Genomic DNA, 16833 nt, shown 5'->3' with positions numbered 1-16833 from the left:
TCCTCCACAGTCCCAGCTATGAAACTCAGAGTCTTAAAAGTCTCTTAGCAGTGGTGACCTAGATGCTGTGGTAACCAGATCCGATCTCCAAGAAATCCGTCCTTTCATGAAACACTCATTCTCTGATAGCACACGCTTTCATATCGCCGTAGTGTTGATCTGTAGACAAATCTTGAATAATTTCATCACACAGTTTTAGTAATGGTGATTAAATAGAGATTCGGGGAAAGCTTGGATTTGATATCCAAGCCAGTAACTGATTTTCTTAGCTACTTGTCCAGATAATTTATTATCAGAGAGAGTTGGGCCATCAAGTCCAAGAATTTGACGACGTAATAGAAGTTCATTATAATGCAGACTACAAACTTTTCTACTACACTACTCTCAAACTCGTCTCTTATAACTTTCATCTATTTCTCCTACGCTTTTCTAATCGTATTTTTGTCAATGATTTACGTTAAAGTTTTATTAAATTAATTCATAACTCTATTATTATGTTTGTTAAAAAGTATACAGTCTCTGTTAATTATGTTAAAATAGGTTTTGGCTATAGATTTATAAAATATTTAACTTAAAAACTCAATTGGGCTCAATCATGACTTTTATTTCTACACCAAATATAATCAAATAGTAACCTTATTTAACTTAATGTTAAGATGCCATTAAAAAAATTTCATATTTGTACTCTTCACATCAAGATCAATAAATATACATTCCCTCAATAAGAATATCTATAAATTACATAAAGAAGCCAGTACTGGAAAATGCAAAAAAAGAACTCACGCATCTTCTATAGTTTTTAAAGGGAAATTGATGTAGCTTAGGTTAATCCTATCTTTTTAAAATTATATTTTTGAAATCTCCTTGAAAAAAACACAGTAAAAAAAGAGTAATAATTTTTGATTTTCGAAAAACTGACTAGTAAAACCCGCTAATACGCTAAGATATATGTTTATGAAAGTGTTTTCATCAGATTTGGCTCTCAAAACGGTATAAGAAAAATACAAAATCTTTGAGATGTTTTGACTATTGAGTTGAGGAAGCTACCCAAATCCAATATTTACGATGTTGCCAGTTCTTTAGGGGTGGGTCAGAAGCACATACAAGGAAGACATGTTCGTTCTCAGTTAAAAAACGCATTTCAGATTTTCCTGAAGGCCTTTCAGGACATGTTCGACGCCTCCTAGCTCGCCGGATCTGAGACTCTTGGACTAACTTTTGTGCGGCTTCTTGGAGAGAGAGTCCAATAAACGTGCAAATAACCCTGCCTAGCGGGCTTCCATTATCCATGCAGTGACCAATATAAACAATGAGGCTATGAAATGCCCTCTATTTTTCTATCAGTTTGTAAGCAGGATTACAGAAAAAGCTACTGATTTTGCTAGATGGACTGTATTCATTTGAGTCAAACTGTGTTGTCATAAAATTGGTTCACAATATTTGTATTGAAATTCTAACATCCATAAATAACGTCGGGGAGTTTGTCAAAAGACAATGTTTGAAAAGAAAAGGTAGCCATGGCATAGACGATTTCTGGCGGAAAGTTAAACATTGTTGTTGTTCTTTTCTAAATTTTGGACTGTAAAAATATTGGGAAAAAATCTATTTTTGGTGGATGGCAGTATAATAAATGACGGTAATTGAGTATTTATTCTAAGAGAATAATTTACAAAATGTGTTTTGGTGTCAGTGGTCGATTTTTCCTCTTCTTTTCTTATAATCTGTGTTCTGAGCGTTTCTTTAGCTCTACACAATTATTGATAAATAATTCCATCGTTGCCTAACTACTCATTACCAAATGGTTTTGGGCCTATTTTTCTGTTTCTTTGTTGAGAAAAGAATGGGAGATACAACAAAAGTAACGACTTGTCTAGTTTTTTTATTCGACAACAGCTGTTGGAGCGTTAATTTGTTCTTTGAATCAACACTCTATGTTTTTATCCGTTTTTAGTCCTTCGGCCGTCTACTTTTTGAAAAACAGTAAAAATACGTTGTGCAACAATAGAGACATCAATATGAGACGTAATTTTATTACCCCCCTCCCCTAATACATGAGTTCCTGAAGATGGTTTATGAAGGTCCCTTAATGAAATTACATGTCATAAAATTAAAAAGTAAAAAATTTGTGAGTCGAAAGTAACAAATTATGCAGAAACCAAATTGGTTGCAATTTATGATAAATCAACAACACTAATGTTTTTTTTTTCTTTTTAAACAAAAGTGCAAAAGACTATAAGTTAATTAGGAGGGATTATTATCACATTCTCTTCTTACATAACTGTTTCAATAATTCCAGAGAGACTGGTATAATAAGTTAATTTCAACCTTGAAATGCAATACTTTTTAATTATCAACGGAAAATTATTTGAAACTTTTACAGATATTGCTTTATGTAGACATAGGAAGAGTTACTTTTTCTATGTCACTTTTTTACAACAGACTTTTTTCCAAATGTGCTTGTAATAGGCAGCAAATCTATTCTTCTTCAAACAAGTAATGTAAAAAATACGGAACTCACGGGTTGGAGGTGCAAACTGTTTCGCATACCATTAAACTAAGAATTAAAGTTTATGACGAACCGTTTTTCATAATATGTAAATGAAACAGTTCTTACAAAAAGGAACCGGAATATGAGCCATGATTCATGGATATCCCCAAAGGTTACATGTAAATAGTTTTGTCGAAAAGATATAATATCCCCAATATATAAAATAAGTAGAAAATTGTTGGTTTTGACATTTTCAAATAAGTTTTATATAAAGAGAGCTCTTTGCATACTACAGAAAAGAGGGAACTAGGTAAAACACCCTTTACCAAGTGGTAGTTCGTGGTTTTTGCCGCCCTTGGTAAAATATAATATGGCCTCTGAGGATGCTGCTTTAGGCGACCGCCTAACTTGCTTATAATAGTAAAGATGGGCCTGCCTGTACTCCCTTCCTGTCCATCCATACATAGGAACTATTTTTTACAGACAATACGGTAAGAAAGAAATGTATCTTCAGCCTAATCGAGGAACCGTATCTGAACTTCTAAAAACCATATGATGATCCATTAAAAACCGGGAACTGTTACATCAATGGCTCTCATAGTGGTCTGCATTGAACATCACAGGTCGATATAGAGCTGTCAGGAGTCTATGTTAATGAAATATAAATTTGGGGGACTACAATACATCAGATCTGTATATTCAAGCCGACAAAAGAAAGTTACTGATAGTTTTCCCGTCTACGTATAACATGGAAAGGAGCGATTAAACTTTCTGATAATTTAATGTATAATTAATAATTATTTTTTTGATTTATTTTGTTCCAATATTAATTTGTACATTGCACATTAATAGAAAAATCGCTTTTATCATAATTATACAATTTAAAAAGAACATTATCAAAGTAAAAAGACACTCTGTTAATATATTGCATATTGCATTTTTCAAGCTGTATATTTGTTTCCAGTCATATATTGTACCTATAACGTGAAAAAAATCATAAAAACGCTTAAGTACTAAGAAGAAATATAGCAAAATATCAGGATATTAAGGATGGGTTTTATATAGTTTTCTTGGAACCAGATACACATGGGTTGAAACGATTATTTACATTTGTATTTGAATACCTATGAATAGTTTTCAACTATATAGCCTTAACATTTAGAGACAAATGTTCCCATTACCACCCAGACCTAAATTTAATCTTATACCTATTGCATTCTTTTCGACTTTTGATTTTTTCTAAAATATCAAAATAGGGTTTAACAGTCACATGCAATAAGCGGTCACTTTTTAAGTTTAACCTCTTAATACAGGGTTGATTGTATTCTAAAATTTTACTCACCATCAAGTAATTACCGTCCATGTACCAGTTTACACAAATAATATTGGTGGTGCCTGGTTGAAATCTGGACACTTATAAAAGGGAGAGATAAGAAACACAGAGGCAAGAAATTGATAATTCCTTCTATCCGCTTACAAACTGTGTCTATTGACCCTCCCGTTCCATTAAAAATAACACAATCAATTAAAAATGGGCTTTACAATGAGACACAAAAAAGATTACTACTATATCCTTATTCAGAGTACAAACCAACAAAATTTGGAAACTTTACTAAGGCAAGGTGGGAGATTAATTAAAATATTAATATCGGTATTGGCGTCGAGACGAGATTCAACAAGATTTTGCACCGACACACACATAATAAGTTACAAAGCCTATTTGGAGATCCACCCTCCATTCTGGCCAAAAGCAATGAAGTCGCTATACAAGCCAAATACCAACTCACTTGACTTATTATTCTAGCGGCATGTTGAGGCCAGGGCCTGCAGGCCAAGGCCACAGAATACCAAAGCTCTGACGGCTTCCATTGATGAACATTGGAACTCCATGAGGCCCAATTACATATTTATCACCTGTTAGAGTTTCCAGCGGCGCATCAATTATCAAAAGTGGATGGGGGGATACATTGAAGATTAGAAATGATAACTCATGTGCCCACCTCTGTACAAAGTTTAGTTAGTGTATCATCTGATTCAAAATGTGTAATTTTCTTCTACCCACCCGGTACATGGATTTTCACTTCAATGTTCCGGGTATGACCCTATCGGGTAAAGCTATTATACACACCCATTCCTTCAAAATATATATTTTCATAAGTATAAAAAAAAGGTCTGCAATTAAAGAAATGAAAAAAATAGATTTAATTCACGTCACTATATGATAATTAAATATTTAAGTTTGCGGTCAGGGTAAGTTTTAAGAATGTTTTCCGTAGTCTTTGTGGTATTTGTATAGAATTCTTAGCGATATATTGTAATTATATAAAATGCAATCTAACAAATTATTATTAAAATGATTATAACGTCTTGGTTTTTTAATTAAAATACAGACAACAAAATTAATCTTTTCATTTACACAAAAATTATGATGTATTGATTTTTTTAAAAAATGATAAGGAGTTAATATCCTTTAAAATAAGACCATAGATACAATTATTTGATGTTAGACTATAAGGTATATACTACACTAACATTATGAATATATATATTGAGATATCATGTATCTATATTAAATTGAAAAAAAAAACTAACAAGGTACATATAAATCATATATATTCAATGTTGATTAAGCCCTATAATACTTAATTTTGCTTTTTAGAAAAATAAATATTGGGCCAACATTCCATTGTAGAATTTTTGTCTTTCCAAGTCACAATGAAATAAGAAATTTATGAATTTAATTATATTTTTATTTAATAATGAATGACTAATCACAATCGGGCAACAAATAAATGAAATAACAAATAAATAAATAAAATGACTAAATAATAAACAATTTAAGCATGGGATGGAGGATATGTTGGAGTAGTTTCGTATGCTGGGGCAGGAGCATATGCTGGCTCTGTGTCATGAGCATATCCATAGACAAGCTCGATGCAAACTTGCTTTGGAAGGGTCAACTCGATCTTTTGACAAGAGGGAGCTCCAAGTCTAGTACTGCATTTCTCAACAGTTTGAACAGAGTCTTGAACCTCAGGAACGATGATGCATTTTTCTTCTTGGATGTCAGAGCAGGAAACACGTGGAAGAGAGATGGGTTTGTTCACACAGGACTTGATTGGCTCAGGATAAGAAACTCTGACGGGGACATCAATGGGTGTGACAACGGGAACGTTGTAAGCGGTTTCTTGAGCAACTTCCTTGCATTGTTGATGTCCATAAGATTGGTATCCATGACCGTATCCAGGTTGACAGACAGTGACCATTTGAACGTTTGTTTCCTTCTTGAAGGTGACTTCCACGTTTTTGGCAGTGGTGTCTTCATACTTCTTTTGGTAGTTGTAGGTGCAGATCTCATTGGGGATTTCTTCAATGGACTCGGTGCAGACAGTACGTGTGGATGTGTAGCAGTACTCAGTGTCCACAATTGCCTTGATGGTCAAGTCAACATTTTGGCAGGAGGTCTCGAAAGCAGGAGTACAAATGTCAGCTACTTCCGTGGCATCTTGGACAGTGCAGTTATGCTTGGGTTGTTCGTATCCGTGATGACCACCATATGATGGAGCTGGATGACCATAAGAAGGGGTATGAGGGTAGGCAGGTGTTGGAGCATATCCAGGATAATTATAGTTTTGTACTGGAGTTCCCAGTGCAAGGGGAAGGAAGGAAATCAAGAGTAAAGCCTGAAATACAAATATTCAAGTCATTGATATAAGTTTATTAAAAGTACATTATAATTTACATTCATTGTTGATTGTATTGTTCAAATGGATCTGATGATTAGAGTAATTTCGATCTTTGTATTTATATGTTTTCTGTTACTGTTGCTTCATAAGTACTTGAAATAATTAAGGCGTATCTGAACAACACTAAATAATAACATAAATACACGCCTTTCCGCATCATTATTACGCAAGCTTGCGTGTTTACATTATCTCTTTTTTTCTTGTGGTTTTTTTGCGTAAGAATTGAATTAGTATAACTTCACATTTTTAAAATTTCAATTGTATTATACAAGAATTAAATGAGTTTGAGTTTCTATTCGAATCCTTAAAATGCATGCTTCAAACAAGTTAAAGTTGAAGAACTCTTCATATCAAACGAAACGTTCCAGTTTGAACTTTATGAGCTTCATTATTGAAAGTTATGAATTTTAACTATTTATTGTAATGAATTTATCGTTTTTCGATATTAAACCTTGCATCTTTTGAATAGTTATGCTTTCAAAATGGATAAGACAAGCTTATTTGCTTTTTTTTAACCTACTGTTTACTGTAGTTAAATTTATACACGATCCTGGGCGTTCAGATCAAATCGTTTATTTGTTGTTATGCAGCTGTTTCATGGCAATTCTTTTTTTTTTTTTTTTGCTGACAAAAATAATTTTGTATCAGCAAAGCTTAGTAAAGTTTTGCCCATCATGTTGACAGCTGCTCTAGATATAATGAAGATTGAATCTTTAAAAGATGAGAAACTGCTTTGTGCTATGACCAATGGTTATTCTCCTTAACAACATGGAGTTTTCGTATATGGCGTCACAATACAGACCTGGCAAAAGATTTGTAATCTGCACTGTATCATGTCTCAGACATATCGTTGAAGCAACTGACTGAGCACCACAATAACTTCATTGGGAAGGAAATATACCCGAGGGGGGAGTTGTCTGGATCTTAATTAGAAGGGTTATTTTGTTTGTCTCTATAAAAAAATTAAAAGATGTCGTTAAAACAAACATTAATGGACATTTGAATCTAAAATTAATTTTCCTTTCTCCCTTCAAAAATGAGATGTACAGTAAACAATTAACAATCAAAATAAATTTTATCTGTAAATATCTAGTTTAATTAAAAAAAATGACCTCATTGAATACAAAGTTAAGTCATTGCCATAAATAGAACGAATAAGAATCATGTTTATTCGAATAATACATCATATAAATATTTATAATCCCGTCTTTTTTTCGTTTCCTTCATGAAATCCAAAGCAATATAAAATACTATTGGCTTTGATAGACCTCTTGAGCCGAGCCAGGAAGTGGCCAGTACTCTTTTTTGCTTTGTTGAGCCACATGAAGAATAGGAAAGCCTCTTACCCGTTTTCGGTTGCTTTCAGGGGTGTTAGAGGGTTCAACTTATATATTTTGGGAATTTTATGGTTGCCTTAACATCGTTGCTGGTCTTAAAAAATTCTGCTATGCCTTTACATATGCTGCTTCATGGTAAAACCAAAGAGATCAAGCATAAAAACAAACGTTTTTGTCCATGTAGAGTACTTTGAGGTGAAGTTAGAGCTGAGTAAGATACACGCACAAGATAAAAACAAACAATTATCAATATTTCCAGATACTTTTGTCCACCCCTTTATTTTCAGCATACAAATGTATTTCCTGATTTAATTCCACATATACGAGTATTAAAATAGTCATTTGTGTGGCCAATGCTCAATATTATCTCAGAAACGCGTTCAGTGAAAATATTTTTTAGGATATCATAATTGGATTACTTTTATTTTGTATACAAGTTGCAATTTGTATGTTTTGTGGAGTCTTATTTTATTATAAAACCAACAAATTAAAATATTAGATTTCAATTTATGATATCATATCATTTTGTCCTATTAATACTACTTTTTTTTTACTTATGTAAAATGATGGAACTATGGACACCTGAACATAATATTTCTCATGACAAGAGTTTTTAAATTACACTCTTAATATATCAACTATCTATTAGAATTTTAGTCATTGCATGACCCTAATTATAAATATTATAAACTCTTCTCTAAAATTACTACAAGTCATTTTTTGGTCGCAAACTGCTTGTATCAACTTAAAGTGACCTGAAAAACATTTTTGCTAGTCTTTTCTAAACTGAAATAACCCAAATGCATGCTTAAGTAGAGTTGGATCGATTCCTAAGAATATTAATCTTCATATTTCTTCCATTGTGGGCTTTCTTTTCAGTGGGGAGAAAAGAAAAAAAAGCGATTAAAAATTAGTGTTGTGTCATTCCTTATTTATTCGGTACAGTCCAGTCTTAGGAGCGATCCTATCAGTTCTTGAGACCATCAGTACTAGAATTGATTAAAAACAAAAGAAATGAAATGAGAAGTGTAATCAAGGTCCAAACTTTATAAGTTTTTAGAACCGATATGCAGGACTTAACTGGACAGAACCGAGACTGAACTGAACCAACACAACACTACTTAACGTGCATTTTTGTCGTTGTTTTTTTTTAATCTATTTTTCTTTTCCCTTAATGATGGGCTGCAATGGAAAGAAACAGACCGATCAGTAATTAAGAACTAGCATTGATTCAAAACTAATCATTAGACTCGTATGTCAAAGTCCAAGGTAAATCTCAAGTCTTTCAAGAGCAAATTAAGTCATAAACCATAAAATAAATAATTCGAGTCGTACTTGTGTCCAAAACTCTGGTTATCGATACAGAAAGAGGTTCTTTGTGCCATTGGGAGTTAATCACATATCTCAAAACTGACTAATTCTTTTGTAGGAAGTAGATAACATATACACAAATGACAAATGTGACACAAAAGTACATACCGTTATTTTTTCTTATTAAAGAAAAGACTGGGGTATGTTGTTATAAAGAGGCATAATGAATAACTGATGTGGCAGTGTAACATTCGTACTGAATTCACTCTCCATTGTTGTATGTTGTATGAAAACTGGTTTATAAGGGGATGGACTGAGGTTAGTGAAAGTTGGAAACGTTGAAAAGAAATAATCTTTAATTTGCAAAAGAAATTTTTTTATGAAAATATCTCATCCTGATATATTGGTATCTAAAAATATTTTAAATAATGTATTTTCATAAATAAAAACTATAAAAGACTGTAAACTCTCCCAAATATTTTATTCTGATATCTTCATGATAGAAAGTTAGTTTGTCTTACATATTAAAATATATGATAAGGAATACTTTCTATTCAATTATTACAACTACTGTATAAAATTGAATCAATCATATTGTCATTTTTTGACAGACTAAGTTTTAGAGTAAACTCGTATTGATCGAATAGGATTCAATGCATTTTCTTTAAACTGAAGGTGGAATTAAATTTCATTCTTCTCTTTAAAAAAAAAAAAAAATATAATTTTAGCTACTTAAGATGCCCATATCTCTAGGCTTAATATACGAAATAACATAAAAGTTTGGATTGACATTTGGGTAATAAAATGTAGACTGGAAAAATACAGACAAATTATAATGGGAGTAATTTAAGAGCTTTAATGAGTGACAAGAACAAAAAAAATTGATAGACTTTCAATGAAAGTTAGTAGAATATGAATTTGATAAATTTTTTTATTTAATAATGAATGACTAATCACAATCGGGCAACAAATAAATGAAATAACAAATAAATAAATAAAATGACTAAATAATAAACAATTTAAGCATGGGATGGAGGATATGTTGGAGTAGTTTCGTATGCTGGGGCAGGAGCATATGCTGGCTCTGGGTCATGAGCATATCCATAGACAAGCTCGATGCAAACTTGTTTAGGAAGGGTCAACTCGATCTTTTGACAAGAGGGAGCTCCAAGTCTAGTACTGCATTTCTCAACAGTTTGAACAGAGTCTTGAACCTCAGGAACGATGATGCATTTTTCTTCTTGGATGTCAGAGCAGGAAACACGTGGAAGAGAGATGGGTTTGTTCACACAGGACTTGATTGGCTCAGGATAAGAAACTCTGACAGGGACATCAATGGGTGTGACAACGGGAACGTTGTAAGCGGTTTCTTGAGCAACTTCCTTGCATTGTTGATGCCCATAAGACTGGTATCCGTGACCGTATCCAGGTTGACAGACAGTGACCATTTGAACGTTTGTTTCCTTCTTGAAGGTGACTTCCACGTTTTTGGCAGTGGTGTCTTCGTACTTCTGTTGGTAGTTGTAGGTGCAGATCTCATTGGGGATTTCCTCAATGGACTCGGTGCAGACAGTGCGAGTGGATGTGTAGCAGTACTCAGTGTCCACAATTGTCTTGATGGTCAAGTCAACATTTTCGCAGGAGGTCTCAAAGGCGGGAGTACAAATGTCAGCTACTTCAGTGGCATCTTGGACAGTGCAGTTATGCTTGGGTTGTTCGTATCCGTGATGACCACCATATGATGGAGCTGGATGCCCATAAGAAGGGGTATGAGGGTAGGCAGGTGTTGGAGCATATCCAGGATAATTGTAGTTTTGTACTGGAGTTCCCAGTGCAAGGGGAAGGAAGGAAATCAAGAGTAAAGCCTGAAATACAAATATTCAAGTCATTGATATAAGTTTATTAGAAGTACATAATAATCTTTATTTAGTATTTACATTCATTGTCGATTGTCTCTTTCAAATGGATCTGATGATTAGATTAATGTGGATCTGTGTATTTATATGTTTTTTGTTACTATTGTTTCATAAACACTTGATATAATTAAGGCGTATCCGAGCAACAGCAAATTGTACCATCAATACACGCCTATCAGCGTCATTATTACGCGATTTGATTTTTATGTTCTTTTTCTTTTGCGTAAAAAATGAATTATGATCACTGATATTGACTTCACAGAAGTGAGATATACATGATTATTCTTGTACAGAGAGGGAGGTCCAGTTCGAAACAATATGAGCTTATAAATTATAGATAGAAGTAGGAAGAGTTTCATAGGCTTAAATGATTATCTTTTTTTTTACTATTAATTTTTTTATAATATTAATAGTCATTCTCTCAAAATAGATGTAGATGGCCACATTATTTGTTCTTATTTCTTCATTAAAATTATTAATTTGGAACAAATATGTAAATGATTTGATGTGGTTATATTTGTTGGGATATTCAACAAAAGGTTGTAAATTTTTAATAACTGATGTAGATTAATTATTATTCATGGAGATTTTTGTCTCCTATATTTCTCTTTTTTAGAAGAAAAAGAAGAGAAGAGAAATTGGCCCTAGCGACAGTTTTTTTAATTTTATGAAAATGATAGGAAACAATAGGCTGAGAATACTTTTAATGGGCAAATGAAAACGAAATCAATTTTCAGATCAAATAAAAAAGAATAAATATATAAAATCAGAGGGCTTAATAGTATGACAGATTATTCATTACTTTGGATGAAGTACGGAGTGGTTACCAACTTACTAACTTTGGGTAATATGTATTATAGAACATCGGAAGAGCAAACATGTTTGCTATGCAAACAAGTCAACAATCACTGGAGGCATCCCAACATTTTTTATTGGAGAGTACTCATATATTTAGTATAGTATTCAAAAGCTTAACATGCTAGCGTTGAGCATTGAAATGTTTGTTCGGTATGTTGTCTAAAATTCATATTTTGTTGAATTTGTAACTTGTACAAGCAGACTCCACAAGTTACTATTTTACGGTCTTATAAAATCTATTGTAACTATGTATAACTCCAAACATTAAGATTACTTACTTGATGTTATCATTCTACTAATAGTATCGGAGGTGAAATGAGATTATATAATCACCTGCACTTTTTTGTTTGTCCGTCTGTTTGTAAGTAGGATTATGGACAAAGTTAATAATCTATTTGAGTAAAACTTTATAGAAAGGTTAATAGGTCAAAGTTACAAAAAAGGTTAATATCGCTTAATTGGCCATATTTTTGGAACATATTGAGATACAAAACTCAAATACATTTTTTTTTTTAAATTGATGAGGAAGGAATTTTAGAGGAAAGCCTGTAATCTAATGAGTGTCTATTCTAGTTTATTATGTATACACACGTGTTGGAATTATTGGAAACTAAATACTATAATGCCAAATGATTCTTATTAATTAGTAATTTCCACTTCAAAAATCCTTAATTGCACCATTAATGTATCGAATATTTATATCATTACATTATAAGTATACAGTACATGAGTACTGTAGGTCCAAAAATTGATGGTGGTATTAAAAATATATGCTTTATAGTAAAAGAAAAATAATATTTTTCTTCGGAATAAAATGAAATTTTGCTGATACAATCATTAGGCAATATTGAATTTTTCTGATTGCATCATACATCAGTATAAAAGGGCTCAGAAAACACCACATGATGTTAGTTGAAATTCAATTTCCAAAATGTTGAGAGAGCACTCATTGGAGACCAGGGCCAAGGCTGTTGGCATGATAGAGGATGGATCAAGCCAGAGAAACGTTGCTCAAAGGCTACAGATTCTTTTCAGGACCATTGCGAATTGATGTAAGAAAAGAAAGATTGGGCAAACCCTTGCAAATCAGAAGAGTCGAATGGCAAAGTTCCCAAACTGGTGATTTCAAACTCCTTTACCAAAAAGAGGCAATCCACAAGGAAACTTGCAGCAAGATTGACTTCAAAGGGCTATCCAATATCCAAGTTATTTGTCCACAACTACCTGAGGCACTTTTTGAATATTTTGCCATAAAAACTTCGTCTGCACCCGATACTTTCAGAAAACCAAAGTAAAGCCCGGCTTCAATTCTGTCATGAGCGGAAACACTGGACTATAGATGACTGGAAATGTATCTTCTTCAGTGATGAAAGTCCATATGAGCTATTGCATACCCCAAATCCCCAAACAGATCGGGTTTGAGAAAGAGATAAGGGAGATGTGGAACACACTCGAACTGAAAATTCAGGTTTGGGTCGTTATCAGCCACCAGGCAGTGTCAGATCTTCACTTGATTCCACGAAACCAAACTGTGACGGCCGAGTACTACGTAACGGAGATCCTCAGTGAGTCTTTGATGTCAGCTTTGTCTCGTACTAAAGAAACTGGACCTTCTTTGAAGAGGAAAATGTTGATTGACACATCAAGAGCCATTTTCCAGTAGGATGGTGCCCCTACTCGCCACTTCAAAAAAGGCACAAAAGTGGTGTTCAGACAACTTGGTTTCTTTCTGGGGCAAAGGCACATGGCCTGCCAACAGTCCTCATTTGGCTTCCATTGAAAATTTGTGAGCCTTGGTCGAGAGGAAACTCAATAAAAATGCACCAGCAACTTCAAAGGATGAACTAAAGAAAAGTTCACAAAAGCTTGGGAAAAATTTCTCCAGATACTTTGAATAACGTGTATGAAGAGATGCCAAAACGCATAAAAAAATGTATTAAGCTTAAAAGTCGTCATATTGGGAAGTAAACAATCGGCAAAAAAAATCACTTGTTTAGGTTATTTCATGATTTAAAAAGAAAAACACCATCAATTTTTGAACATACTGTAATGTTACAATAAGTATTGTAAACTAGGCTGACCAAGTCAAGGAATAAAGTTTTATTTCTTTCTTTTTTTTATTACAAAAAGAACACTCTTCTGAAAGCTCTTTATTTAAATTAACTTTACCTTATTTCTTTGTTTCAACTTATAAGAAATCCCAACATAACATACACAGTGGAGAAGACATCTATAACTATTTACTCATTGTCTCCTTTGTCAGGTTGAAATTCCAAGGGAGAGAAGAGATTAATATGTGTCCAGCTACTGAAGAGCCATGAAGTCTATAAATTAAGTCATAGAAAGCGGGAGCAGGCTTTTTATAGTTGAGAATCGCAACAATCTTTTTTATTCTCCAAAACTGTTATCATCATTATTTAGTTATTGTAGAGAGAACATGTGAGTATATAGTAATAAATAGTGCGCATGCTCATTATAGACAGAGTTTAACAATGTGGTTTGGCTTAAGCATAATACGTGTAAGTCCTTGTTGGATGTAAAGTAAAATTGAGATTACCATTGGAGTATTTCCGGTCTATATCCTTCCTCTCATGGCTGCTTGCAGCTAATCCAATAAAACCTCATGACCGCTAAGCTGCTCTTCTCCCATGACATTCTTCAAATTGTCATTATTATCACGTTAACTTTCGCTTTCTATTATTTTTCTATACCGGCGAGACATATTTTGTGCATCCCTTGACATCTGTAAAACTATCAGTCATCTGTACCATAGAGCAAGGGAGTCTGGTCAAATCAACAGGTGAAAGGGAAGCTGATTTTCAAAAGTATGAAATTGAATAAAGCTGTAATATAATATATATTCTATATTTTTCCAACAGTTATCGTAAGTGAAATTCGAAATATACATTCCGAATTGCAATGAAGTTATGACTTTTCTAAATCCGACATAGATGAATTGTATATGGTTGGAGTTCAGGGTATAATTTTATTATATTTAATTGCAATACTACGAAAGTTTTTATTCCAAATCCTCTTAGCTGTTACTTAAAATATTGATGTACAAGTTTTCCTCCCTTACACAATAATCGTGCAATCTCTGAGATGGAAAAATATTCAGTTGAATTGGTTGAAAGATAATTTTAATTACAAACTTGCAGTTAGGGCTGTATCTGCCTTTTATATTGGAATTGAAATCATCATCCCTTAAAAGCGTGGCAAATATTAAAGGTATCATTTGCACTAATATGATAGTAAGACACTTTTTTTTTACTAATTGAACTAGTTTAATATAACTTTTAAGTATCTTTCATGAGCGAAAATAATTTGCTACTAATCTTAATAGAGGCCAAATTAATTACTTAAATTTACATTTGATCATTGATTGTAGAGATTGATTGATGATGACGTCATAGCTAATATCTATGATAACGTTATTTGATAGGGCTCTTCTAAGAGTCAATTTTTAGGTCCCACTCGGACACATGCTTCAGATTTAGTGTTAGACCGGATCTATAATGATAATAAGATCCCTAATAAATATATGAAATAGCGAAGAGTTAGTTTGGTTATGTAGAAGAACAAAGATAGGAAATAATGAAGTATATAACAAGTTGACAACTGACTCATTGACAGTCAAATAAATACTAGATGTCTAAAATGAAATTATATCTAGGTCTTAATATATGCACTATGCAAGTATACAACCAATTTGTTTTGGGATTGGTAAAATTTCTTTGGGCATCCCAATTGGCAATTTATGAATTTAATTATATTTTTATTTAATAATGAATGACTAATCACAATCGGGCAACAAATAAATGAAATAACAAATAAATAAATAAAATGACTAAATAATAAACAATTTAAGCATGGGATTGAGGATATGTTGGAGTAGTTTCGTATGCTGGGGCAGGAGCATATGCTGGCTCTGTGTCATGAGCATATCCATAGACAAGCTCGATGCAAACTTGTTTAGGAAGGGTCAACTCGATCTTTTGACAAGAGGGAGCTCCAAGCCTAGTACTGCATTTCTCAACAGTTTGAACAGAGTCTTGAACCTCAGGAACGATGATGCATTTTTCTTCTTGGATGTCAGAGCAGGAAACACGTGGAAGAGAGATGGGTTTGTTCACACAGGACTTGATTGGCTCAGGATAAGAAACTCTGACAGGGACATCAATAGGTGTGACAACTGGAACGTTGTAAGCGGTTTCTTGAGCAACTTCCTTGCATTGTTGATGTCCATAAGACTGGTATCCATGACCGTATCCAGGTTGACAGACAGTGACCATTTGAACGTTTGTTTCCTTCTTGAAGGTGACTTCCACGTTTTTGGCAGTGGTGTCTTCGTACTTCTGTTGGTAGTTGTAGGTGCAGATCTCATTGGGGATTTCTTCAATGGACTCGATGCAGACAGTACGTGTGGATGTGTAGCAGTACTCAGTGTCCACAATTGTCTTGATGGACAAGTCAACATTTTGGCAGGAAGTCTCAAAGGCAGGAGTACAAATGTCAGCTACTTCAGTGGCATCTTGGACAGTGCAGTTATGCTTGGGTTGTTCGTATCCGTGATGACCACCATATGATGGAGCTGGATGACCATAAGAAGGGGTATGAGGGTAGGCAGGTGTTGGAGCATATCCAGGATAATTGTAGTTTTGTACTGGAGTTCCCAGTGCAAGGGGAAGGAAGGAAATCAAGAGTAAAGCCTGAAATACAAATATTCAAGTCATTGATATAAGTTTATTAGAAGTACAAAATAATCTTTATTTAGTATTTACATTCATTGTCGATTGTCTCTTTCAAATGGATCTGATGATAAGATTTATGTCGATCTGAGTATTTATATGTTTTCCATTACTATAACTACTTGAAATAATGAAGGTTTATTCGAGCAATAGCAAATATTAACATAAATACACGCCTTTACGCGTCAATTTTACGGGAGTTTGTTTGTATTTTGTTCTAGTTTTTTTTTTTTTGCGTAAAAAATGAATTATGATCACTGATATTGACTTCACAGAAGTGAGATTTACATGATTATTCTTGTACATGGAGGGAGGTCCAGTTCTAAACAATATGAGCTTATAAATTGTAGATAGAAGTAGGAAGAGTTTCATAGTTTTAAATGATTATCTTTTATTTACTATTAATTTTTTTATATTATTAATAGTCAT

General features: G+C 33.3%; 3 protein-coding genes across 3 annotated transcripts; all 3 read right to left on the bottom strand.

Annotated features, from left to right (window-relative positions):
- Nucleotides 1-5216: 5216 nt before the first annotated feature.
- On the bottom strand, nt 5217-6318 carry LOC121123396 (uncharacterized). Its single transcript, XM_040718519.2, has 2 exons — nt 6231-6318; nt 5217-6171 (listed from the first exon to the last, which is right to left on the bottom strand). The coding sequence occupies exons 1-2, from the start codon at nt 6234-6236 to the stop codon at nt 5326-5328; spliced, it is 852 nt and encodes a 283-aa protein (XP_040574453.1). The 5' UTR covers nt 6237-6318; the 3' UTR covers nt 5217-5325.
- A 3477-nt stretch (nt 6319-9795) lies between these two features.
- On the bottom strand, nt 9796-10894 carry LOC121123337 (uncharacterized). The gene is made up of 2 exons (XM_040718454.2): nt 10820-10894; nt 9796-10747 (listed from the first exon to the last, which is right to left on the bottom strand). The coding sequence occupies exons 1-2, from the start codon at nt 10823-10825 to the stop codon at nt 9902-9904; spliced, it is 852 nt and encodes a 283-aa protein (XP_040574388.1). The 5' UTR covers nt 10826-10894; the 3' UTR covers nt 9796-9901.
- A 4516-nt stretch (nt 10895-15410) lies between these two features.
- On the bottom strand, nt 15411-16510 carry LOC121123394 (uncharacterized). Its single transcript, XM_040718518.2, has 2 exons — nt 16438-16510; nt 15411-16365 (listed from the first exon to the last, which is right to left on the bottom strand). Exons 1-2 carry the CDS (start codon nt 16441-16443, stop codon nt 15520-15522), a joined length of 852 nt encoding a protein of 283 aa, XP_040574452.1. The 5' UTR covers nt 16444-16510; the 3' UTR covers nt 15411-15519.
- Between the last annotated feature and the right edge of the window lie 323 nt (nt 16511-16833).

Source organism: Lepeophtheirus salmonis, chromosome 8 (assembly GCF_016086655.4).
Source record: "Lepeophtheirus salmonis chromosome 8, UVic_Lsal_1.4, whole genome shotgun sequence".
In the NCBI taxonomy this organism is placed as follows: Eukaryota; Metazoa; Arthropoda; class Copepoda; order Siphonostomatoida; family Caligidae; genus Lepeophtheirus; species Lepeophtheirus salmonis.
The sequence above is the reverse complement of the archived record's forward strand: the minus strand, read 5'-3'. Positions and strand labels throughout refer to the sequence as shown.